The sequence below is a fragment of the Eublepharis macularius genome, chromosome 18, assembly GCF_028583425.1.
Source record: "Eublepharis macularius isolate TG4126 chromosome 18, MPM_Emac_v1.0, whole genome shotgun sequence".
NCBI classification, from domain to species: domain Eukaryota; kingdom Metazoa; phylum Chordata; class Lepidosauria; order Squamata; family Eublepharidae; genus Eublepharis; species Eublepharis macularius.
The window spans coordinates 34,696,498-34,724,160 of NC_072807.1; the positions used below are offsets into that span (position 1 = coordinate 34,696,498).

The 27,663-nt window shown below is 42.5% G+C and overlaps 1 protein-coding gene across 1 annotated transcript in view; it reads right to left on the reverse strand.

Annotated features, from left to right (window-relative positions):
• Nucleotides 1-27,663, reverse strand: part of SCAPER (S-phase cyclin A associated protein in the ER) — a 151,533-nt gene that overhangs the window by 110,248 nt on the left and 13,622 nt on the right. The window contains exons 5-15 of the mRNA XM_055002805.1: nt 27,088-27,264; nt 18,569-18,669; nt 17,073-17,189; nt 15,903-16,063; nt 9,316-9,578; nt 7,557-7,784; nt 6,825-6,986; nt 5,705-5,780; nt 5,422-5,539; nt 2,317-2,428; nt 1,008-1,148 (exon numbers count right to left, since the gene is read on the reverse strand). Of these exons, the coding sequence (XP_054858780.1) occupies nt 1,008-1,148; nt 2,317-2,428; nt 5,422-5,539; nt 5,705-5,780; nt 6,825-6,986; nt 7,557-7,784; nt 9,316-9,578; nt 15,903-16,063; nt 17,073-17,189; nt 18,569-18,669; nt 27,088-27,264 (1,656 nt within the window). The remainder of the gene's footprint in view (nt 1-1,007; nt 1,149-2,316; nt 2,429-5,421; nt 5,540-5,704; nt 5,781-6,824; nt 6,987-7,556; nt 7,785-9,315; nt 9,579-15,902; nt 16,064-17,072; nt 17,190-18,568; nt 18,670-27,087; nt 27,265-27,663) is intronic.

The following is a 27,663-nucleotide window of genomic DNA, read 5'->3' on the forward strand; positions in this document are numbered from 1 at the left end:
CCTATTAGGAAACCACTGCAAACATTGTGACAGATGCACCCATTATGTTAACGAACTAAGCCAATTTTGCTGTCCTTAGGAGCTTCGGTAACTGCGGACTTGTTTTTCTTCAAAGCTCACATCTTGCATTCTTCCATGCAGACTCGCGGGAAACTGCTGACGTCTCAGAGTCCATTCTGAGATGCAAAGTACGCTCTGAGTTTGTTGTTAGCAAAGAAAGGCGGTATAAAAAGATCTTAATAAATAAAATAATTCCTCCAAGACTTATACTGCTTGCGGTGTTTATATACACACATTCTGTTGCCCTTTCCCCCAATGGCATGAAAGCAATTTATCTGCAAGTGGCTCCCCTCCAGGTTAGGAGGCTGTTTAAAATGATCCAACCATATGGGGAAGGGGGGGGCACAAATCAGCAGCTTTTCCCCAGTGAAATCCACATCTTCTCCAGCAGGTCAAGAGCTGAGTGACCAACCTACAGCCACTGAGCATACTCAATTAAACCTTTCACTGCTGCAAAGTCAACCACAGCTAAGCCCCCCCCCCCAATACAGTTGGGGAACACATTAAAAAATTCCTTTCTGTACTAGCCATTGCCTACCTTGAGATATTGTGGGATGCTGTCCTTTTTGGTTTGTTTGTTTGGAGTGGGGGGGGGGGAATCACTTTTTAAATGTTTAGCCAAACAGCAAGGAGTGAATGCAGCCTGGTGGGGTAGGGTTGGGAGTACTAGTTACAGACAGAGGGAACAGATCTGTTGCGAGGTGGGGGATGGAATCATCTCATGCAAATCTGGAGGAAGAAGGGTACATCTGAGCCACTGTACAGCTGCCACCAAACCCAAAAGCTCCCATAAAGACATTAAGTGGCATTCACAGCCATGTTCAAGTACAGATATTGGGTGGAATCCAGCCAGAGGTTCACCTGCATAAGTTCAGTTGAAACAAGCGAACTCTTTCCAGATTCTGCCCACGCAACATAAATAATAGTTTCTGACGCCTGAGGCCCACCTTTGCCTCTTCCTCTTGCGCTTTCTTCACAATCGCTTGCAGCTGCACTTCTCGCTTAAATTCGGCGTGGAGGAGTTTCTCTTCCATCATTCTCCGCCTCTGATCCAGTAATTCCTCCTTCCATTTCCGTACATCCTTTTCCTACGGAAAAAAAGGAATCAGGCCATAACGAGCAGGCAACCCCCCCCCCCACGCTTATCTTTTTATGCTGAAATTTTTATTACATTAAATAACATGCATGTAACTTACTGTTAAATGAACTCGCACACAAAGCTACCTTCTACTGAGTCAGATCCTGAGTCTGCTGAGCTCAGTATTGTCTAATCTGGCAGCAGCTCTCGAAGGCGGAGATCTTTTACATCACGTACCACCTGACACTTTTTAAACTAGAGATGGTTGGATTAGAACTTGGGGCCTTCAGCATGCCAAACAGCTGATCTACCACTGAGCCATATCTCCTCCCTGGATCCTAGTGCACATTTGCATCCTGTTTTTCATCCTCCATTTAAATGCAATGACAAAATGTTGGCCGCGGCAAGCTGAATACCACAGACCGTGTCGAGCCTTTCAATCATAATGAAAACGGAGTTAGGGAGAGAGAGGTCATAAATCTCGTTATCGTTTTACAAGCTGGCAATCGTTCGAAGTTTAAATGGGTGTCGATAATTTTAGAGGGCGAAAATGTCATGTTGCACCTAACATAACAAAAGCTCTCACTTCACTGAATATAAGACAATCGCGTGAACCCTGAAACTGTGGGTAATATTTACCGACGTCTTTCTCCAGCTCGGAGAATATTTGCATAAGGAAGACAAAGATCAGCAAAACCGAAAGAGCGTTATTTCTACAACGCCTCGGTAATTTACAGTCAAGATCAGGAAGAGGCCACCTTTGGCACGGGTGCTGAACGGCACGCCAGGCCCATCTGCTAGATGCAGCAACTCTCTGGCTCTATCCCAAAGAGCAGGAGTGTAATCGGGCCAGGTGAGACTGGAGCACAGCTCTGCAACGTTTTCTTCGGACCTGGACTGCTGATGGCATCAACTAGCGCTTCCTTTTGGCCGGCAACTCTATCCCGAAAGGTAGTGCAGTACTGTGCAAGCGTAAGAGGTAGGGAGCGGAAGTACGGGACAAGGGGTCGCAGGCAGAGATGGCACCCTTTCTGAACCACTACTTGGGATCCCAACCTGTACATTTTAGATCACACTCTCTTGAATGTGTGCGACCAAGTTATATCAACAAACCCCCATTATTTAATATAATGTGGGAACAATACACGCAAAGTCACCCTGGCACCGGGCCCGCTTACCCGCTCCATTAATTTCTGAAGTTTTAGCGTTTTCTCTTCGCGCAACTTCTCTCTCAGCTGCTGAGCCTTCATCTGTTTCTCTTCGTGTTTCTTTTTCGATTCTGCTATCGTCCTTGCAAAACAAACATCAGGGGGAACCCAGTGAGACCGAAAACCGAAAAGAAAAAAAAACCTATGTGGACATTCTGCATTCCACTGAACTCAATTAAGGAAATGCAAGTTTCAAACCAACGAGCCCCGAGTCATGAAACATCTTATTTACAAAAAAAACCCTAGTTATGCGTATAATGCAGTTTCGGAATATTTTAAACATCGTGTGCAAGGCATCTAAACTGCAACACCCACAAAACGTGAAGTCTGATATTCACGGCAACCACAACATCTCAAACAGCCAGGCATCATTCGGACATAGCGATGGTCTGTTGCTACCAAATTTATCTTTGGGCTGATGTGCTTGTGTGCAGCCAGTTATCTGAAGACTTCCAGATTTGTAAAAACGGCTGATGGTTGTTACAACTGTATCACAGACTACAGTCAGTATCGTTTGCCTGTGACAGGACAGATACCAACCAAGATTAAAACTGTAGACCAAAGCCTTTAGGGAAGAGCGCAAACTGTACTTTGCAGCTTGGGAGGCAACAACCGATAGGAGGTTCAGCATCCCTGGTTCTTCGGGTCCCTAGCCAAACATTCCGAGTGTGTTGTCAAAGAGCAATCAGGGATATTGTTCTATAATTTTCAGACGTGGCTATGTCACTGTAGCAAAACTGAAAATCTATTGCATTATCTTTTTTACTGTCATCATATAAAGACCCTAGAGCAGGGGGTCACTCATGGCTCTTTTGCAGGACTGTGACACTAAGTTGGGGGAGGAGGGTCTGGTGTCCCCTCTTCCCGTTGGAGGGAAAATGAGAAGAGAGGGAGGAAATGTCACACTTCTGCACCATTCACTATGCACTCCCATTTGTTCCCAGGGGCTCAGTCTATACCTATCCACCGTCAGATGTGTAGGGTGAGGACTGTAGCTCATGCATAGTGCCTCCTAGGACCACACTGCTGGCAGCCCATGGCACTGTGGGGGTAGGTTCCAAAATACAAGCTTAGATCCCACTTCCAAAAACTTGAGACCTACTGCCCTAGAGCTAGGGTCTCTAACCTTTTTGAGCTTGTGGACAGCTTTGGAATTTGGAAGCAAAATTTTGGGCATCACTATAAAATGGCTACCACAGGAAGCAGAACCAAGCACCACATACACACCCACACAAAAGGAAGAGGGGAGGGAATATAAGCGTATGTGCAAGAAGCCCAAGTGGGGGATAACACACAGGTGGAAGGCAATGACCAGTAGGGGAAAAGGGAGGATAAAACATGTGCATGGGTATAAGGAACACTCCTCTGCTCTGGTGCTCTTTACTCCTCATCACCTGACAGCTGATTGATAGATCCTATCTACAGAATCCTGGACCCTTCTCCAGCGAGCAGTGAGAAGGATCAAGTGAAAACCCCTTTTATTTGTATGAAAGTAACCAGCTTCTACCCTCACAATGGCCTTGCCTACTTTCCTGGGCACCATGTTGGGGAACCCTGCCCTAGTGGATGACTCCTGGAAAAAAATTAAAAAGAATACTGGATTTTGTTGAAACCTAGATATATTATCTCCTGACTGATCTTGATGTTTTTGTAAGCTGTAAATCAAGCAGCATTTGCTAAAGTGGCTTAAGATATTAAGTAGTAAGTTGCTGAAAGACACAGCCATTCTTTGTGCAGGAGATCAACTGAATTCACATCCTTGTCCTTTGCTCTTAAGGGCTTTCACAATGACTGACGGTTGATGCAAATAAACAAGCTAAACTGATCGAACCCGAGCTGATACTACAGAAAACATTCGGTGTTTGTTTGGAGAATGTCATACATCTACGCTATCCCAAAAATATTTCCTGTTTGAAATGGCTGTTGGACATCTCTAAATACATGAAGGGTTGTTACCTTAATGTTTGACCATTCATTGCCCTTGAGAAAAAAGGCCACATGCTGCAAAACACACTAGGCGTTTCATACAGGCAGAGGAATGTTTTTAAAAGGCTGAATGAACAATGATGATTTGTAATACTGGTACTTTGGATTTGTATACAGCTTTCAGTGCTAAGAGAGATCATCACAGTAATCCTTACAAAGGCCCTACAAAGTAGGCCTATCTTATTACATCCATATTGCTGAGATAGAATGGCCTGCCTAAAGCTACTCCACCTATGGTTGAGACAAGAGTTGAAGCAGTAACCTTTGAGATCATAGCTTATTCTCTTAACCACTTTGCTACATTAGCTTGCAAGATTGGGTATGTTGTTATTTTCCTGTAGTGTAGCAGTTTTCTATGGGCAGCAAATTAACATCCTCTATATTTGCTTTGAGACAGAAGCACCTATATAAAACTTTTCTTCCACAGACTATTAAGAATAATAATAACAACCAATTTATACACCGGCCTTCAGGATAACTTAATGCCCGCTCATAGTGGCTTATGAAATGTGTTATTATTATCCTCACGACATCTGCCCTATGAGGTGGATGGGGCTGAAAGAGCTCTGAGAGAGCTGCGACTGGCCGAAGGTCACCCAGCTGGCTTCAAGCAGAGGAGTGGGGAATCAAACCTGGCTCTCCAGATTAGAGTCCTGCCACTTTTAACTGCTACACCAAACTGGCTTTCCACTGTATTATATATAAAATGACTGTATTATATAAACCTGACATGTCTCTGGAGGGGAAGATTACAAAGCAGAAGCTCAGCTATTTCGGGCACGTAATGTGGGCCAACTCACTAGAAACATCAATGATGCTAGGAATGGTGAGTGGAATGAGGAAGACCAAAAACCCGCTGGCTGGATACCATCATGAAAGACACTGGACTGAACATGAAGGAATTGAAAGAAGCAATCAGAGACAGAAAGGCCTGGAGGGATACGATCTACAGAGTAGCCAAGGATCGGACACGATTAAATGGCTAGGACTGGATTGGTATTATATAAAATATGAAATGATGTAGTTTATAAAATGACAACAAACGATTCTACTGAGACTATTCCAATCAAATGTATAAAAACGGAAGACCTCTTGCGAGACGGAGAGGAGAGTTTCTCATGCATGTGTATTCCATGGCCAGGAGGACGAGCTGGTTCTTCTTCCACAATGTCACCCCAAGTGTTATTCTGACGCCATGATTCGCGAGCTGCAGAAAAAAAGATCAAGCCAGTAAAAGCTAAAGCACCAACTACATGCCGTGATGCACAAAACAGGAGTGAGGGTAAGCGCACTCTTCAAATCATGTTAAGGGGGGAAAACTTCAAGACTCATGAAGTATGGTTATTCCATACTTCCATACAAGAATGTTTACCTTCGTAATCTGCCAGAACGTCATTCCAGTCCATGGAAATGCCGCAGAAAGATATGGTTCCGCTACCCATGCTGGGCTAAAATTAAACGATGAAAAACAGAAAGTAAGTAGAAACAGAACTTTAGAAACCCACCATTAGGGCAAGAGAAAAGTTACAATTATGGTTTTAAACCTACAATTCCATGCAAACGATAAAAAAGGAATGAAGTAATTAATATAGGGAAGTGATTCCCAATGTGACACCAACCAACAGGTTTCCTGGTGCCCATTCAGCAACTTTTCTCTGCCACCAAGAAAAGAGCAAATCCTGGCTATCCTCAATGGAGTAGGAGGTTCTTCAGAAGTGCACACGAGCCCATTTCAAAACAGATGCCCCCTCAGAGGAACATGCTTGGCTTGCAACCGCCTCACATTTTGTAATCGTCCTCCAGGGTAGCCATTTTGCAACTGGGCCTGTCTCCCATGGCAGCCATTTTGCGCTGGCAACGGCTTCCCCTTCAAAATTTCAAAAGCATTGAGACAGTTGAGGGCCCTCAATACAGGGTCATGTGTCTTAATAAATCTTGCATGTGACAATATCCCTCTTTTCTAGCTTGTCCTCGCCTGACAAATAGCAACTGAGAATAATGTGCCTCAAAATAAGCACAAAGCAATCAAATTTTAGCACTTTTAAGTCCCAGTGCTTTCAAAACTTTAGACACGTCATAATCTCCCACTTATAAAAATGGAACTTGCAAATGTGGTAATATTTTGAACACTTCTGATCTGTCATCATGATGCCTACAGTACAATCCAACCAAAGCATCTTTATTATACCAGGCATATTTCTGTTACTATAGGAAGTGAGCTGTAGTTCACAAAAACTCCTACTGAAATAAAAAATATTTATAGTCTTTAAGGCGCCTCTAGAATTTTTTGTTCTATTTTTCAAGAACAGACTAATACGTCTCCCTCTTTGCAATGCAACCATATATAAGTTTCTTCAGACCTCGTCGCTACTGCGCTGCTATTTTTTACCTCAGGAACATGACAAAAACGTACGTTTCCTGTCAAATTCTGATTGTGCCTTGGAAACATGAATTCGAGAAATATTCAGTTCAAACTAAACAGGCAACTCAACAGAGAAGTCGCTGTCATTGTCCGTCTCAATGTCGTTGTTCTCCGCTTCGATCTCTCTGGTCAGCTGCTCTTCTTCCGCGATGGCGCTGGCAATGGCTTCTTCATTGGCCTTTTCTAGGCGGTCAGCTAATTCCTCTTTTTTCGCGAGAACCTCTGCCATAGACTAGAAAAACCCAAAAGGAGAATCAAACTGAAAGGCTGGAAGCACGTTACTGCTGAAGGACTGTGTAACATTTGTACAGTAATGTTCTGTTTCGACCTGTGGGAATTTTGAGAATGAATTAAATGTAGGAGACTGCCTCCACAAATCTTGGGGGGGGGGGTAGGGGGGTAGGAACCCCAGTTACTTCACGCTTGCAAACTTCTCCTTGCTTCATCACCTGTGGTATGGTAGTATTGACACCATGTAGGGAAGCTTTATACAAACACGTATTATATCATACATGCACAGGGCCTATCTAGTTCAAAATGAGGTATTTTGATCTCGAAGGCTGAGGCGTCACAGCCAAGGTTGCCAAGCATCCAGGAGAACATACCAGGCCTTCTCCTCTTGACTACATCCTATGTTGGAACCAATTTACTTTGGTCTACCACACTCAATCTGAGCCATAAAGAACTGATCCAGCCCCTCCCCACACTCCATTCCTCAGTCATTCAGAAGCATAACCGAACTTTAGAACTGGCAAAGCGCATTTGGATTTTCAAGCACTCTTGCCAACGTGCTGGCACTCACGTTGGAAATATCTGCGGGGTCCATTTCATTCTCCACCTTATTTTTTTCTGCCTGAGTCTCTTCTCCGCCAGTGGAAACAGCAGAGATGATTTTGTCCACCTGTGGATTTTTAGCAACGTGTTCAGCATCGATGAGAACCACGGGCACGTCAGAAGATGGCTGTGGAGAACCCTCTTGTGAGCTTTTGTTGTCGGAGATCTTGATGTCCTCCAGTACACGGCCTGAGAACTAAGACAAGACAGGTGCAAGGGTTAAACACTGAACTCCCCAAACAGAAGTGAAACTGTATGCTTTCTCAAGAGCAAATTTATGCTGATGGGAGATTTGGGGCTGAAGGACATAATAAAGGTCTTTTTTTAAACCAAAAAAAGGACATCATTTTATATGATCAAATACTTCATTTTCCAAAGACCAAACACTTAAGTCCAAAACCAAAAATGTTTCAACCCTACGCTTTGTGCTGTGTGAATTATGCTTAGGAGGCTATAATCAAAGCAACCCATCTCTCTGTTTTTACAATCACAGAGTAATAGTCTCAGACCTCGATGCTTTGACCTCTATACCCTGTTGGTTGGCCCTGCAAGAGCAGCTGGTTGATGGTTGTTTGCTGGGCTAGATGGACCACTGGTCTGATGCAACAGGGCTCTTCTTACGTTCACTCTCCACATTTCCCTCACAACCCCACTCCCCCAGTGTAGACCTGTTAACTTTTCTTTTGGAACTAGCCACAACACCTGCCTTTCCCAAAAACATTTCCTCATAGACTCAATGGAAAATCAAAAACATTCTGTATGGTGCATCAATAAATTTGCCCCATTTAACCAAAACTTTTCCTTCAATGACTTTTAGATGCCCTTCTTAAATATAAATTCATAAAGGGAATCTAACTCCTAATAAATCCTGTCCGACAATGTTCCAGAAGCAATACAGTATTATTTAGCTATATTACATTTAAAATTAAAGCTCATAAAATATTCATTTGTCTTCTAATAACATCTAATAAAAATCTTTTAGGAAGAGCCAGGACTTCAAAATCAGAACATTAAAATTTAGCTTCCAGGACTCAGGAAAGACAGAAATAGGACTTATAAAAAGGGGAAAGTTGACTAAAATGATTTATATGACAGTGAGGCGTGATATTTATTTGGGAAAGCCAACCTCTGCTTCACCTCAATTTGTGTGAAAATAAGACACGTTTTCAAGAACAGAATGAAGAAAAAGCCTGCCATCGTTCAAGGATTATACTAAAAAACTTTGTTATTTTACAGATTTTTTTTAAATGACATGAGCGGATTCTGTGAATCAGTGACTGACGGAATTCTTTCTAGCCATGCCTCGACATGCAACCGCAACATTTGATTTATATATAATGTAGTCCATGCGGCTGATGATGAAAAAAAATCAATACAGTGCAGTTCCCCCGCTCCAAATCAATCCTCCCGTTAACCAGAGAATATTGATAAAGACATCAACATGTCTTACTTTAACAGAAAATATCCTTGTAGATACAGAAACATCTACATGCATTGTTTCGACAGTGACTGTAACAACCTGATGATAACAGCGGAAATCTATTGATAACAATGCATTTCCACACCTACGTTTTACTTATATACGTGTCCAACGGGTCCTTATATACGTGATAGTACTTCAGACACAATCAAATTAACCAAGAATGATTAAAACCATACAGTCAACGTGAGATATTCTTTCAAAAACATTGTTGTTTTTAAACACTAAGCAGAAAAGTCCCACTTACTTGAGTCCTTTCAATGTGAGGGTGTTCAGACAGGCAACAAGACTCTTTTAGGATGGGGTCTACATTTTTAGGTACACCGTCTTCGGTCAATGAACTCTTTTGCTTATTGCCTGCTTGATGGAGGACAACGTTCTCTTTGTTACTGTCATCTTGCAGCCTCGATAATTCTGTAGATGAAGTAGTTTTTATTGCCGAAGTGGAAGATTTGGATCTCACAGGTCTTCCCCGCTGGACCGTTTCCCAACCTTCAGCATCTTTTAGTTCTGTGTTGAATTATTAAAAAGCCAAGAAATTGCAAATCCAGTTCAGGACAAATATTTATATACAGACAAGTACAATATCTTGTTATAAGTCATTTACAGATTACTAAAACAAAAAGATCTTATGAGGCAAACATGAGTGGACTGTCTCTTGCGCTATCCAACCTGCTAGTTAAGGCCAACCCGCTCTGCCCCCACCTTCAGAGAGGACCAGAGACGGGGCATTTTCTGTGGTGGCACCCTTGCCTCTGGGAGGCACAATACTCTGCTTTTTTTAGGTGCTGGACCAAAACATGCTTTTTAATTTAGGCTTTTAATTTTGTCTTACTGACTTTAAAAATGCTATGCTTCTGCTTTATGGATAGTTTTTATGGTGCTTATTTGCAACGGATAGTTTTTAATGTCTTGTTTTTATATTGTTAATGTTGTAACTGTAAACTATCTTAAGCAGGAGGCATAGAAATATCTTCAATAAATAAATACATTTGAATTATGACTGATTTTTTGGGATTTCAAGGTCTCATGTGCATAAATCAAGGCTGCCGAGAACACATACTTCAGGCGAAAAGAGCCAAACACCTTTGCTAAGGGCTTAAGCTTTAATTCTGCATGACAGCATTTGAACCCATGCAGAGTGCACTAGATTAAAAAACAACATATTGTGGTACCTCAAGGGCTAGTAGATTTATAAATGTCCGTAGGTACAGCATGTCTATGGTTATGGGGGCCGGGGGGGGGTCAGAACAGGGCCAGAAAGCCACAAAACATCAAGGAGCCACCACACATCTGTGACATTTCTATACAGAGCTGGAAAAATACATAAAAGACCAGGTCTTTTTTCCGCTGGAATGCAGTGGAATGGAGTTCCGGCACCTCTTGAAAATGGTCACATGGTCGGTGGCCCCGCCCCCTGATCTCCAGACAGAGGGGAGTTTACTCCCCTCTGTCTGGAGATCAGGGGGCGGGGCCACCGGCCATGTGACCATTTTCGCTGAGGGCGATTTAAACTTTAAAAAACTCCTCCCTTGTCCCAGCTGACCCAAAGTGACGTCATTGTGCGGTCTTGAGTTCCACCACCTCTTTTCCCAGAAAAAAAGCCCTGTACTAGACTATCTCCCGTATAAAACCGAGAAGTACTATCATATTAGCTGTGCTATCACCTGCGAGAGAGCAAACTGTCCTATAAATAAAGTCAACAGCGAAGACTCAAAATGCTGATGACACTTCATTTTCACTGCTTTCATAGACTTGATTTATAGATGCAAAGCTTTCTTCCTCCACATTTCAGGCTGGATCCATTTCTGTTTGCTTTTGTGCAAGCGGAAGGCACTTTTTGTGCGTACACAGCAGATTCCCCCGCGCTCTATCCTGTGCCGGTCACAAGAATAATCCAACTCACAGGAAAATCCGCAGCAGGGAGTGGGACCACAGCAGAAAAAAGAAAACAAGAAAAACGGATTCCGAAAGCAGAACCGCACTTGCAAGTTCTCTGGATCCTGCTGCGTTGTTCTCCTTTTTCTTCCCCGACTCATAAATATTCATTTTTCACATTTACATTTTCAGGGAGGGAAACTGTCATACTTTGACTTCAGCCCTGTTCATGTTACGGTGTTCCTAACACAACATCATAAAATCATTCATAAAGCGTAGGGAGAAGTCTGGAGATTGATCATTTTTTTATGCCAGGGATGTATTTTTACCGCTTCAGTTTTTAAAAAGGCATTAGAAATACTCTGGTCCTTTTCATTTCTGTTCTGATGTTTGTTAAATTAGTGTTAAATAATAACTGGTGCTGACTCTTGCCACATGCTGGGTTTTAATCCTATTTCGGAGGCAAGAGAATAATTTGTCTTTTCCTCCAACTGAAACATCGTAACAATTTGAGATTTCTCAGGGACCAAAAAGTCTTCAATAACTGAGGGAAGAAAGGATGGAGAGGATAGAGTGAGCTTGGAGATATCCCAGACTCATTTTTGCAAGGAACACTGACGTGTCAGCACTGAGGCCATGATTTTGAGGTTTTAAGAGAAGAAGCAAACTTGTTGAAAAGATCTTTGGAAAGAAAAAGTGTTTCATAAGAAATACGGATTAGGAACTGAGACTCGTCCATTAGCCGAAGAAACTGCCAACATAAACATTAGCAAGTTATGAAGCATAACAATCATAAAAGAAAAGAGTCACAGGAGGAGTATCTGTATTAAAATTTAGAACCTTTATGTTTGTTCAAACATTGCGACTATCACTTTGGTTGGTGTCTAAGCCCTACAAGAGTATTAAAAAAAAAAGAAATGCAAGATGGCGATGTGAAGTACAGGCCCGTAGGCCCACAATCCATTCTCCTGAAGATGGGGAATAACAAGAATGTGATGTGACTAAGGATGCCAGACCAAACTAAACCAATTATTACCGGGGACTGGTAAGAACCATACAGCCCAGGCGCTCAGCCTAGGGGTTGGTTGAAAAAAAATGTAAGGCCAAAAGACATAAATATACTGGCAGCAGAATAAAAGTGTGTTTCAAAGAGAAGGGAGAGGACGTGTAGTTTCCAGTAGGGATTATGTCTCTTTACAATGCAATAAATCTTCTCCAAAAAGGGGGGAATAAATCACCCCCTGCTGTATGTGGTAATATTCTTGCAATTTGTCCTCCGTCCAAATCCACAGATGTGGCCATATTGCGACACGTGCACTCAACCTGAATAGGTGTGCAACGCCCCCCGCCCCCCCCCGTCAAATCAGAATAAAGACAAATGCAATTTTTAATATGCGCGTGGTTATGTGCCCCTCTCTTTTCTTTGTTGGTCTCATAAAATTATATAAGACAGCTGGTAGATAAATTACAAAAGAAGCTTTGTGGCACTTTAAAGATTAACAAAGTTTTTTAAAATTTATTTACAAAACTCATTAGGGCTACCAGGAATGGCCTGCCTGAGGTCACTCCTGGCTTCCCACAAACAATGCAAAACTGAATTATTCGAGAGGGATTTTTTACCCAGATAGGAGGGCTGTATTGTAAAGAAGCTGTCTTAAGGAGATGCTTCTCTAAAGAGAGAGGGACCACAGACTTCACTACTATGTACTAACTGTTGCTTTAAGTATGTGCTTCTATACACTATTTGTTGCTTTAAGTATTATCTTACTGGGTAGTTCTATGCTGTTTAATGCCAATCTTAGAATTTTTTCTCTCTGTTTCATAATTTCTTCAGCTCTGTACTTGATTTTTGCTGATGTTATGCCTTCGCAAATTTCCATTTATATATCCTAAGGCACTGTTTATAGAAACATCCTTGATACTACTAATCTCACACTATCCGCCTTGAGTCTCAGTGAGAAAGGTGAACTATAAATGACATAAATAACTAAAATAAAAACATGAATAATAAAAAAGCATAAAAACCATAAAAACCAAACAAAAACACATCATTCAAACAATGAAACCAAGTTAAAATATGGATACAAGAGAATGCATATACGTAAAAACAATGCAGGAAGGATCACTGAGGGAACTCCGGATTGTGGCATAAACTGTCATAAAAGAGAGTCCATTTTGCTCACTGCAAGAAGTGATATGCCAGAAGCAGGGGGGCAATAGGAAGTCAACTACTCCATAGAAGGCCCCATTTCCCAGGACAAGAGGTGTTACGTTACACAGCAGAGCGGCTATGGGGAAGGTTGATAGCCAACAACTTGCTTACGGCTGATCAAGAGGGGTAACAGTCTTGCAATCCAAAACTCATTTATTGTGAAGACACTCGATTACTAGTCACAGGATTACTCTTGAGTAAACAGGTGTGGCTCATTAGGTCAACAGCAGAAGCTCAGCGGGGAAATTCATCTCTGAGGGACTGTCTCGTCTCCAGTATAAAAATCTCTTATCTAAAGAGACTTTTCAAATGAAAGAAAAACTACAAACCGAGGTACCACCTGTGCTAAAAAGCAACCAAACCACACAAACTATCCATTATCGCTTTTAACCTTGTTCTTTTATTCTAGCCCAGTCTACAGAGACACACGTCTACCTGCACTGTTCTTGTACGCTTCTAAACCTGTGAATCTCAACACTTCTTTTTAAAACTAGTAGTCCCAGATGGGCACGAAATATAAAAAGAAATCACATGCCATATGCCCACAAACAACATTTTTGCACTGACAAAACATGACTTAACAGTTTCAATCATTAGGAGAATCATCAACCCAGTTCAAATGAAAAACGACAAAATCTTTCTTGCAGCAAGTTACAGACTCGGGTTGGATCCAAATTCTCACAAATTGAAGGGAGCTGCAAAAGTGCATATTCCCTAATTACCCCTTAACAGCTCATTGTGCCACAGAAAAAGCCGCTACTAAGGGACGGAGGAGACTTCCAGACAACACAACATTCAGCAGAAGGGCCTGTATCAAAGATGGGTGAAATCAAGCGACATCAAGTCACACCCCTCTCTGTTGCATGTGGACAGCAAGCTTTCCGGGAAGAAAGCAAGGGCAGCAGGGGGGGGGTCCACTTCTGCAAACCTTTTTCCATTTACTGGAGTTTGGATCCATCCTGAGCAAATTTATTGCGGCATAAATTCTAATCAACGAAAGCACATACTGCAATAAAAAGCCATCAGTCTTAAGGAGCCACAAGACAGTGGTTGGTTTTGCTGTAACAGACTAACAAGGCCACCCCACGGAAATAGTTATTAGGCACCGCTGAAGGCCAAAATCAGACACGCTGGGCTATCCATGACTGGCGCTCCAGTGGCCCTTTAAACAGCACATGTGCGCCAACCTGAATCAGAGCCCAAATAATTCCACAATGCAGTAACAGCAACTCCATAAGGTCAGGAGAATGTTACACAGGAGTAGGGTTGCCAGCCTCCATTTGGGGAGGTGTTCTCCCAATTTACAACCGATTTCTAGATGGCTAATATCAGCTCCCCTAGAGAAAACGGCAGGCACAGAGGGTGGATTCTATGGCAACGCATCTACACTGAGCTCCTTCCCCTCTCCAAAGTCCGCCTTTTCCAGGCTTCCTGCACCACCCCCCACCCCGCCCACCATCTCCAGAAATTTCTCATGCTGGGGCTGGCTGGCCACCTTAGGAAAGAGGATCAACTCTTCTGCCCCTCTCTAACCAGTTAACCCCTCTCTAAGAGCCAGTTTGGTGTAGTGGTTAAGAGCACGGGACTCTAATCTGGAGAGCCGGGTTTGATTCCCCACTCCTCCACAAAGCCAGCTGGGTGACCTTGGGCGAGTCACAGTTCTCTTGAGCTCTCTTAGCCCCACCCACCTCACAGGGTGATTGTTGTGGGGTAATAATAACACTTTGTAAACCGCTCTGAGTGGGCATTAAGTTGTCCTGAAGGGCGGTATATAAATCGAATGTTATTATTGTTATTATTATTATTAACCATCACGTCATTTTAGACTTTGGACTTCACGATCTTAGGGACACCCTACTTCCTCGTTAATAACAAAGATTCTGGGAACTACAGTTCCCAGAATTCACCGGAGGAAGGAAGTAAAGGGAAAAAAGATGGCGATGACCTGGGTGGAGCATGCCTGTCTCTCGTTACAGTTTGCATTTGGACACTCCACCCCCAGTAAGTGGCTACTTTAACCCCAACATCTGGCCCTGATAGCACCAGTATAAATAAGGTCCACACCTTATTTGTATTGCTTATGGGGGGAAACTGCACGGACCTTCATTCACAAAGCTCCCAAATTTAAATGGAGCCTGTAATTCGCTTGTTGATTGATTGAATTATTATAGTTGTAATCAGACTGGAGGCCAGTGAGGAAAGGCAGACTATAAATGAAGCTTATAAGCAGGGCTTTTTTTCAGCTGGAACACGGTGGAACAGAGTTCTGGAACCTCTTGAAAATGGTCACATGGCTGGTGGCCCCGCCCCCTGATCACCAGACAGAGGGGAGTTTAGATTGCCCTCCCCGCCACTCCAGTGGCTTGGAGGGCAATCTAAACTCCACTCTGTCTGGATATCAGGGGGCGGGGCCACCAGCCATGTGACCATTTTCTCAGACAGCAACCCACTAAGTTCCACCACCTCTTTTCCCAGAAAAAAAGCCCTGCTTATAAGTAAATAAACAAGCTGGATCTTTTTATCACATTTGGACGTGCTAAAAATCTTGGATACCCAGATGTAGTATTTTGAGCACAAAACAAAGAACAGAGGATTTCCCCCCCTTTCCTGTTCATGGCTTAATCCAAGCACTTCCTTTCATCCCCAAGAAGGTTTCCACCAGCCAAAGCATCACTATGCCCTATTTTCAAATGTTGAATTTCCAGAACAAATTCTAGGTGACCTGCTCGCTTACGGATACTTACCATTTCTCCGCGAAGGCTTCGGCACTGGTGTCGGCATGGACGTTTGCCTTGTTGCCGTCTCTGAAGCAGCAGCTGGTGCCGTATGGTTTGCTCTGACTTTGTCTGCCCAGCTGACCCCTGATGGAGCGAGACGATTCGACGTCACTGCCGCAGAGGGACTCCTAAGGAAGAACAGAAATCATGTGCACACACACAGTATTAAAACACTGTATTGATAACTCTCTTCAGGTTCTTACCTTCTCACACTTTTTGTCTGGCTCAGACTAGGAAGTAGCATCACCTAAACCACTCCAAATGTACAAGTCAACGTCATTGATATAGAACCTGGACCAATAAGGTTCCTGCCTTTGCAGCAAGCTGACTTAATTCAGCCATCTAGAACGAGAGATCCACGTGGAATGAGTTTACATGGAGAGATCCAGCACCACACCAAACCTAATTTTTGAGGTTAGCTGGAATCATGTTGACCACTGACTGCAGTGAATATGGCCACTTCCCTGGAGAGCATTTTTTGTGCAAGTTTCCCCATGGCATAACAAAAGTTAAAAATATTGCATGGCGTCCAAATGCACCAGTGAATCCTGAAAACTAATATATGAGCTGAAGCTGCCCGCTGAGAGATTTGCTATCCAATCTTCTCTATGTTCTTCACAGGCATAATCCAGATCAGAGCCGTGGGGCGGGGTAGAGAAATGGTTTAACCCTTTTATTCATCAACCCTGTTAAACAGGCAACACAATATGCCTCAGTTCATTTTTTTTAAAATGACCAACTCATTCAACTACGCTAGACTGCAAGGTATCTGCCTAATGAATATAAAATACTGTTATTTTCAGTGTTTTTATTATTAAAACACTGCAATGCAATGCAATGCAAACCAATATTCTAGATCAATGAAGCTTCGCAACCAATGGTTGTTGTGGATTTTCCAGAGATCTCTATCTTTTGGTGCTACACCTCTGAAGATGCCAGCCACAGCTGCTGGCGAAACGTCAGGAACTACAACGCCAAGACCACGGCTATACAGCCCGGAAAATCCACAACAACCATCGTTCTCCGGCCGTGAAAGCCTTCGACAATATTCGCAACCAATGTTTGAGAAATTTGGACCTTCCTGAAATGGCTTGGTTTCCATTCTCAAAATAAGGAAGTGGTTCTAGCTTTCCATACCCAAAATTTAGACTTCTGCGAGCATTGGGCGATACATTGATTCGATCCGTGGACGGGCTTGAAATTACATGGCGTCCTGGAGACATCTTCTTTACTTCCCAGGCCAGGGAAGTAGGTCTGCAAATTCAACATAAAATACTAAGCAATGATAGCAAAACAATAAGTATCCCCATTTTTTGCTGACATTTACAAACCACATTATTTCCTCAACGTAGTTGGCTCTGGAATCTGCCTTCAGCCTTTTCTCAATGGCCTCACCCACACTGAATCCAACATCAGTTTTAAAGGCCCCTGACTCCCCAAAGTGTAAGACTGGGCAAGCCAACCTTCCCTGGAACACAACCTTCCCTGGAACTGCCCTGCTGCTACCAGGCCCACGGTCTACCTCTCTTACAGGAAGTCCACAAGAAGGGCATGAAGGTAACATCTTTCTCCCATTGTTAACCCCTGAAACATGCAACATTCATATCCCTCTAAAACTGGAACTTCCACTCAGCAATCACAACTACCTGGCATTGACAGACCCATCCTCCATGAACCCGTCTCACTCAACTGAGCAAGCAGACACAGAGCTAATAAAAAACTCTACATAAAGAACATACACAGGGAGCGCTCTCTGTTCTAAAAAAATCCTGTGGAAATACCTTTAAAATTCATCAATACATTTTTATCCGAGTATTTTTTTTTTTTGCTTCTTTTAGACAACGTTCTCAGCCTCAAATGTGTGTATCATCTGATGTTTCTTTCTGACCAAAATTAATCTCTTTTCAGTGGCCAATACAGTATGGGGGATGAAAACCTACAAGCAAATCCCAAAGATGAATGCAGAAATTCAGTGGAGGCTGCACTCCCAAGATCTCGATCTCAGGATCGGGAACACCACATACAAGACCGTAACAACTTTGATCGAGAACACCACATTACAAGACCATAACAACTTGAACATTAAAAAACAACATCAGAAGAAATGTTGGCATTGGAAGAAATATTTCATCTGTCCCATTTTGCCCAAGCAAAAGATAAATCAGTGTAACGGCTGTTTTCTGGAAATATGAAAGCAGCATTAATGAAAAAAAATTCTGGACTGTTTAGTCCACAGCAATAAAAAAAAAGTTTTGTGGCACCTTAAAATTTTATTGAACTTTGAGAAGCCAATACCCGCAAATGTATAAAGCAGCAGTTTGTCCACTTCTAATATCTGGTTACACTCACTTGATACAGAGTGCCAGGAAACACAACAGTGCAATATGAAAGCCCGTTTCAGACATTAGTAACACAGAGACCTGCATGAATGTGCACTGTACATATGTCTTAAAATGATTGTTCCGTAGGTCACAATCTTGTTTCGCCCTCCACCAACCCAGTCCATGTTGTCTGAAAGGAGTTTTTTGTTACTTTTTCAAAAGGCACAGAAGTTAAAGGCATTCTGACCTGGGAGCTACACAGGTAGAGTGAACGGAAAGGGGCACGATGGGTGGAAACACATTTCAGATTACCTGCTTTGGGCATCTGTCTTCTCCAGTTTTTCCTGTAGCTGTATCCAATCAATCAAAGCCTTGAAATCCCGTACGTAGTTATCTAGCATCATCAGCACTTCCTAGGTAACAAAACAGACCCCGAAACAGCAACAATAAAAAAGTGAAATAAATAACTCTAAAAGTTCTGCCTAGAAGTCGACACAAAATGTAATTCTAATAGAGCTGGACTAGCACAGTGTACTTTTACATAGACTTAACAATGTTTGCAAAGGATGCTGGGCAAAATTTTAGCAGCCCTTGCGGACAATTCATTTATTGGAAACCATGGACCACGGAGTCAAGTTCTATGGGGATGCATCAAAGTTCAACAGACTTGTAAAATCCTCTGCCAAATAAGACACCTTATGAATTAACCCAACTCCTTCAGCTCTGCAGACAACTTTCTCCACAGCATAGAAATACAGATTCTGGGAAAGAGTACGGGAACAAGACGCAGGGCTGTCATTTTCAGCAGCAGCCTTATGTCACTTGTAGCATCTAGTTCTGTCCTCCAACTTTAGAGCACCCTTCTCTGGAATAGGACACCTGATTGTCGAGTTAACAGGTCTGCACTGTCTCAGGGAACTATACTAAAACGGCTTCTTGGTCCCTTCTGTTCTGTGATTTATCTCAGAAAGACTTTTCAGACTTCTCTGTTGCCCATTTCAGAATGCTGGGTTGAAGTTCTGTGAAGCACAAGGTCGAGGTGGGTGGAAAAATACTCCATGACGGAGAACATCAGTTTGCTTTGCCTTCCTCCAAGCCATGATCTTTCAAAATTGTGCCCCCCCTCCAACAACAGAGAACTAGAAGTAACAGAGGTCAGTGCTGTGGAATCATCCCTGAAAGACATTGCTCACATGTACCCAGGGCTTCTTTTCAGCTGGAACGCGGCAGAACAGAGTTCCGGAACCTCTTGAAAGTGGTCACATGGCTGGTGGCCCCGCCCCCTGATCTCCAGACAGAGGGGAGTTTAGAATCTAAATCTAGAATCTGTCTGGAGTTTAGAATCTAAACTCCCCTCTGTCTGCATGTACCCCAATCCTAGGAGAAAGTGCATCACACAGGAGATGGCCATGGGAAAAGGGTAGCCATACCAGTAAACAGGAATTGAATCCAAAATGAGGTGTTGGGGAAGAATTCTATAACAACTACTTCAGCATGATTTACGCAATTCATTTCATGGCTGAAGGTCTGCTAGAGGCAATACACAAAAATGCATACACAGGAGAAGTTCCATTTGAAGACTGTAATTTGTATTATTAAGTATGAACATATAAGGAGCTGCCAGGGTTATATTAATTCCAAATATTTTAGTATGACCCCTTTTGGTGGCCCAGATGTTGCTCATCCCCTGCAGAACCAATGGGATTAAGAGCGGCACAGTCACGCACAGAACCAAAGATGGCATAATTCAAGCTGCAAAAACCGCTAACCAAATGAGGCAGCGTTCCTTTTTCTGTCCTAACCTTGGAATTCCTTTACAATCTGAATAAATATTTTGCTTCACCTTCGCAGGTGATGTTGCCAAGGCTGATTTCAAAAGGTAAAAGGAATAAAAGTCTATATGCAATGCATTATTGAAACGTTACCATTAGTCATAGGCCGTATTCGTTTTATGGTGCCCCCCAGGGATATCAGGTATTTCACACATGCTCTTGCTAATAGCTGTTTCTTGTTACTAGGACTTCAAAGCCAACTGGGATTTCCTTTAATTGTGATCTTCTGAGAGACAACTTCCAAATGTGACGCTTCCTCTTGGAGTGTTTCCCCACTAAACCCCTCCCCTATGTTCAGTAGAGATTTGCTCAAGCCCAGGACTTGGGAGATTCTTCAGAGACTTGGAACAACGACAAACTAAAACTTTTCGGGATATGCTGCTGTTACTTCCCTTTGAGGTTTTAGAGGGAGTCCCCAACCTGAAAAAGTCTCTTGATCTCCAAAGGCCACTATTCTGCTTACTGTTCAATTACTGTTGAGGATAAATTTAATCGTTGGGATAGGAAGTTTAAAAAAAAGATCTGCTTTACGGCTGAACTCTTGGAGCCAGCACTAATGATGTCAAGCGACTTTTACAACAGATTTGCAGCAGTGTGATTCAGCAACAATGCACACTGCTTTCAGGCAGCAGATGTTGCCACAGAATCATCTCAAGGACTCAGGAGGGAGGCAGGCCCCAAACCCAAGCTGAACTGAAGAAAGTGAATTATTTTGTTATTTGATTGCATCAAACTAAGGCTACATTCCAGTCATAACGAAGTTGAGTTTGCTAGTGATAAGAACAAATCAAACTTCGGGAAATTCACATACTCCCCTCCCTTGCCCCGCCTAGTGCCAGCACTGCAAAACCAGGAAGCCTTCAATAAACTGCAGTTTGGTTGTTGTGGGTTTTCTGGGCATCTGCCAGCCACAGCTGCTGGCGAAACGTCAGGAACTACAATGCCAAGACCACGGCAATACAGCCCGGAAAACCCACAACAACCATCGTTCTCTGGCCGTGAAAGCCTTCGACAATACATCAAACTGCAGTTTGTTGCGATGCTGTGGTTTGTTTCTTGTTTATAAAATCAAGTTTCCAAACCAGGGTTTAGAATCTCGGCTTGTAAGCAAGGAACAAACCACAACTTGTTAGTCATCCTGAGTTAGCCAGCATGACAAATTTACCGTTTCCCAAAGACTTCCTGGTTGGCAATGTCAGCACATGAAGCCTGAAAACTTTGTTCTCATCAGAAACAACGAACCAAGGACCTTCCAGATACTTCTTGAAAATAAGTAGCTCCTGGTGAAGTGTCTGAAACTGTTTATGCAGAACCATAAATGCACAGAAAGCAAGACTTGCTTTTTTCGTTTTTGCAAAGTCCCGACCTGTTGATCTGTCCCTTCCTACAAAATTCAGCCTGCCTGAAACTGCAAAAGTTTATTTCTATGGGCTGGTCGGCACACGGAAATTGCGTTCTATGGCTTCCCAGAACTATTTTAAGGAATGCTCTGCTCCTGCGTTATCCAAAATTATCAGAGCCCTGCCGCGCAGCTGAAATCCGAGTCCTGTTTTACGAACAAGGGAATACAAACAAGACAAGCAGCTGGATTGGCCCCATATCCACTGATGCACATCTTTCCCCCTAAAGCTATGAAGGCCATTTTGTCCAAGCGGGAGGCAGCTGAACAAAAGGGGCTCTCAAGGCGTTGCTACAGGCATCCAGATAACTACATATAGATGTACAGCTAAAATTACCAATTAGTTTACCAATTGGCTGCAACGGATTCGATTGGTTTGTAATTAATTCTCGTTACTGGCGCACACAGCAGGATGGTTGGCGCCATCCCTTTGTCGTCCTGACACACAATACCAGAGCGCTGGGCCAAGGGGTCTCGGCCATCAATACGGCTCTCTGGTTCACCTACAGTCCTAAGTGCAGCAGATATACCCTGTGGTGCTGAGGCGGGTGGAAAGAAGGGGGGGAAAACAACGTACCACTTGAGAAGGTGCTGACAAAAAGGGAACCTTTATGGGGCAGTCTGTTTCAGCGGTACGGTCAGGGAGGGTCATTTCAAAATCCCAAACTCTTTGTCAAGGTCAAGGGCATCCTATACTAATTCTTAAAGAAGAGAACGGAGGATGGGGGGAGAGGCGGAGAGAGAAAATAACTTAATTCAAAGTCAGAATGCTGGCTATGAAGGAGTTTTAGTTCTACTCCCTTCCGATTTACTGCCAGTATCTATGTTTGTACAGACATGTCTTAAATTGTCTGATTTAGCCATGTAACAGAATGAGGTGCTAGAAATGAGAGCACTGTGTTAGACTGCATCTTTTGGGGATGTTCTGCTACATTAATACCTCTCAGCAAATAACAAAATTAAACAATGGGATACAAGGCCGTACTTTTCAGGCTCCAATTCTGGGCACAATTATTCCTAGACAACACTCACAGGAGTCCCCTCTTTACAAAGCTGTAGATCAGCTGTTCTTTTTTATTATTATCAGTATCTTAAGAATATATTCAGGCATCAGTTGAATGAAAAAGCACAGTTCATGATAAAGCATGTTAAATATGTGGTAAGCTTTTAAAAAAAGATCCGCTGTTCTTAACAGCATCCTCTCTTCTGTTCTCTATCCCTCCCTCTCACTCTTTTCTCCTGGCATTTCCCCGATGACCTTTAGTAGCACTTCTGAAATGGAATCCGGGGCAACATCAACAGATAAGAAAGAAAGCGTGCAGGGGGAAGAAGGATGGATGTCACCAGTGCAAAATGCTTGGGGAGGAGTTCTGAACAAGCCCCACTGCTCCCCCCCCATCTCCCGTCCACTCGTCCCAGCTCAGAGACCCCAGCAAAAACTAAACAAAGGGACTGAGGCCATACCTTTTTCAAACTCTGATTCTGCACACAATTATTCCTATTTAAGGCAATGGGTCGTGCCTGTCTGGAGAAACCCTAGGTCCCCTGAGTACGCAGTAATTTGATTCTAGTGTCTAAACTGAAATATTTATTTATGCAACTCTGCACAGGCCAGCACCTAAGCATGCTGGAAATTCTGGAGCAGCTCTGCCTGCATGTAATTCCTCTTCAGATTATACCCTAAAGCGCTTAGATTTACGGCTGGTATCACTTTATTTAGCAACAATGCATCTTCAGGGAGAAGAGGCTTTCTGAAATTGTATTCTGACCTTTACAAACAACCATTTCAAATCCTCTAAACAAAGGGACAAAGTGAGAAGAGAAACCTAATCATACACAGGCAAACTATGCAGCGTCACTATTACCCACCTATACAGGAAAATGCAAGAAATAAAGAGTTTATTTCTAGTACATTTTTCTCAAAGAAACCTCTAGACCCTAGCTACTAAGGGGAAAAAAATCTTCAGTTCAAGGCAGATCCATGAGAAATGTTGACACTGCATTATCATGAGTGTCACCAGAGAACACTTGGAACCACTATCAAGTTCTTCCAGCGGTACGACTTTAAATCCGATGCACAAAAATCCTGTACACATGAAAACCATGTTTCGACCTTTACAACGTTGGTAGGAGACCAACATCAAGAAAGTAGATCAAGTACCTCAAAACCCAGAAAATTCAAGAATCCAGAATAGTCCAGGCATAGCTTTGAACAAGTGTTGGCAATCTCTCAGATATTTTATGTGCAAGAGAACCTTGAGACCATTCAACCAAGTTTTGCAAGGAGGGAGAAGGTAGGTAGATGGGCTATTGGCTGTTCTCCATCCGAATTGTGTCAGAAGTTGCAGAAAACTTTCTGACTTGCTTGGAAGTCTACTGGGCTTCTATAACACTCATGACCAACTTAATCCTATTTGGGTGAAGATTTCATCTCATTTGCATTCTAGTGGTCAATAACCCAGGTTGCCCAAGCCCAACATTATTTATTTAGCCCTGCAGCTTCACCTATAAAACACAGTATATTAATGCTGCAGTTCTGAGCATCTCAGTTTCAAACCAGGGAACTCAGTAGTCAGAGAGGCACCCTCAATGCAACTTCCAAAGCTTGGAGAAATTATACACACGGCAGCCAATTTTCCTTTCGACAGACTGCCACTGTTTGCATCTCTGCCACAAACCTTTCGTCTGCGATTTCAACCGCAAAATAGTCACCAGAGCCATGTCCCCTTCAAACACAGTAAACATTATCCTCGGCAACACTGTGATCAATAATCTACCCCCCCCCCAATCGCATCAAATCGCAAACATGCAACCTGTATTATTTCAAAAGCATATGCAAAGGGCGTTCTCTCTTGGGCTGCTGCAAATGTAGCGCAAGCTGTTTACGAAGGTATCATTTACTTAACAATTCTCATTCTGTTTACTCCATTTTTGAAATATTATTTTTATTCCACTGCATAGTTAAAAGTTCTTAAAGCAGTTCACAGCACAAACATCATTGATAGAGACCATCACCAATTGGGAATGGTGAAAAAGACACAAAATTCTGTGGCCCAAACTACCTAGGCCAGCTCCCTGAATGGTAACCAGCGTGACTTGTGGATGGAAGGGAGGATGGAAGCAACCTTAGTAATTAGATTTCATTATTCTGGGTAAACCAGCTTGGTATTCCTTCTGGACCGGAAGAGTCAAAATCAAATCAATACAATAAACCTTTTTAAATGTACCTTTGCAATTCGAGAACGGAGTGTATATATATATATTTTTTAAATGACTAGGGTTTGCAAGCAACGTAACCGCCAACCACCCTCTTCGTGAAATGAAGTGTTCGTTCTATGAAGGAAGGTTCATAGTATTTCTTTTCCATTACAGCGCAAGGCTGGAACTTTGGATGAGGTCTTGGATCTATGGCGATGCTGTAGAAATAAACTACAGTTCCTTGGAGTCACACAAATTTAGAAATCCATACTGATTCTCTTAAAAACAAACATTCACTGGGGAGGAAGGGGAATTTCCTGAGTAAGAAGGCCATTCAGTTTCAAAATAATAAACTGTGCTAGACCGAGGGACAGCTTCGAAGTCACAAGCCACTACTTCCTTTCCTTTCCTTTCCTGGCACAGAACTTTTGGCCATAGCCTTAAGCCTGATCCTGCATTAACAAACGAAAACCAAAATACTAAAACTACTATTATCAATAATAGTGATAAAAGAAGCTCACTCCAATCATGAAAATTTCCTAATTTTAGGCTGGATTACTAAAAGGTAGGATGCCAGTGACCTGGTAATGTATGGGTCCTTATCTTGTAAAAGAAAAGAAAGTCTTCAAGACTCGCTTGCCAACGAACCCTATATTGTACACGGCTCTCAAGCCAATTTGGCAAGCTTTCTTTTAAGTGGCACTGGCCAAGTTTTCTTTATGAGCAATGGCTAGCTTACCAGTTTCAGAATTGGGCAACTTTGCAACCACATTGTAATGGGAAAAACAAATCTGAGTCTCTTGATTTTTTTCCTGGAGCACACTGTACGGCTTTTCCAGGTCTTTAAAAAAACAAATCCCCAAGTTTTTACTTATTGTTATAAAAAAGCAAACCAGCTCCCAGCTGCATTGGTGAAAACCCATCACGTTGTGTGTCTGTTTTCCATCTAAACTGGAGTGGGGGGGACTTATGACTACGTCCCACCCAGACACTGTTTATACCGGGCCATCAATCTCCCTTGCTTACTGCTAGGCAAGTGAATGAGAAGAGAGATAACTATCTCTGCATGAAGGGAACAATGTGTAATTAAGACACTAAACAGGAAACGAAAGAATGCAAGCACCCAGGCTGAAATTAATCCCAACAGTTCCACCTACAGGACACAGCAAGCATTGAAAGACAAAGAAAACTGCCTACGACACAAATCAGAACGCAATATTCATAATACTTTGTATTATTAGAAGCAACAAGTCACATATAAGAATGTGTGAGCTTTCAAGTTCACAAGAACCTTCAATCTGACTGAACACATCCAGTCTGATGAAAGGTGCTAGTGAAACTTGAAAGCTCGCGCACTCTTAAGTATGGTTTGTTGCTCCGGGTAACAGAAGGTATTATGGAGACTCTGTTCTGTTTTTTTGGATTTTACTTTGGGACCTACATGCCTGTTATCAACTTCTTTCTACAAAAAAAAAAATACAATGAGGCTATTACAAATTCAAATGAGACTATTACAAATTAATCTCACCACAGCAATGAGAACAAAATCATATACTGATTCAAGACCAAGATTACTCAAAACCCACCCACAGCATTAAGAGCAGTTTGGTCACAACTGTACTCTTCATTGAAAGACAGGACGTGGAGAATGCCCAACCAGGGAAATTTGGAAGGATAAAATGTCAGAATATGCGGTGATGGCAAAACTGACAAATTACATAAATAGAAGGCCAATTAAAGAATCTGAAGAGAAATGGGGAAAATACTTTGCCTACAACTGATAAAAATTACAAGATGCTTTAGTCTTGCAGATTTGAAAACGACTGCATAGTGATATATTTGATAATCTGATTGTAAGATAGTTAGTTACATAAAGATAATAGATTTTATAATATTGAAACATTGGCAAAAAGTCAACATTGTTACAGTTATGTAAAGTAGAAGTAAAAGGTAATGAAAATATGGAGTAGAAATAGGTTAGAACTCTTAATAGTACTTCATCTTAAGGCTCTCAAAGGTTGTGATAATCAGTTATATTAGGTAATAAGCAGTGTAAGTGTTAACAATTTTTTCTCTCTTTATTACTACTAGAATAACAAGTAGAAATAAGTTTGAACTTTGCATGTGTTGCTTATTCTGGAAAAATACTCAATAGCTATTTTAATATCCATAAAAGTCATGACTCTAGTATTTTGTATTTTAATAATCCTTGTAGCACACAGTTTCACATCTGCTTGTCACCCTTTTCTCCCCTCCTTTTCTGTACCCCTTTTTTGCTTCAATAAAATAATAATAATAATTAAAAAGGCAGGACACAACATTTTGTGGATTTGTTCCTGACAAACCGTTTGCCATGACAGAGCACAATTCAGGTAGGTGACAAATTGCCAAATGCGTCTTACCTTACATTCTACCACACTTTGATCCGATTCACAAGTGACGTAGATTTCATCCACTGCACGTCGCAGGTTGTCGAAAAGGAAAGCCCAGTAACGTGCCCTCAGGTCGACTTTCCGAGGCTGCCTCGTTTTGGCGGGGCTTTTGTCGAAGTTTTTCTCGCTGGTGGCTGCTGTGGTGTTCTGCAAAGGGGGCAAAACAACATGGGGAGGGGAGGACCAAGAGTGTCGGACAAGGATCTGAGTTCAAATCTCCATTCTGCCACAAGTAACAACAACAACATTCGATTTATATACCACCCTTCAGGACAATTAGATGTCCACTCAGAGTGGTTTACAAAGTATGTCATTGTTATCCCCACAACAATCACCCTGTGAGGTGGGTGGGGCTGAGAGTGCTCTGAGAGAGCTGTGACTGACCCAAGGTCACCCAGCTGGCTTCAAGTGGAGCAATGTGGGAATCAAACCCGGTTCTCTAGATTAGAGTCCTGCGCTCTTAACCGCTACACCTTCGGCCAGTTACTTTCTCTCAGTCAGGGCTGTTGTGAGGATGAGATGAAGGAGGGAAGACCACTGAGTTCC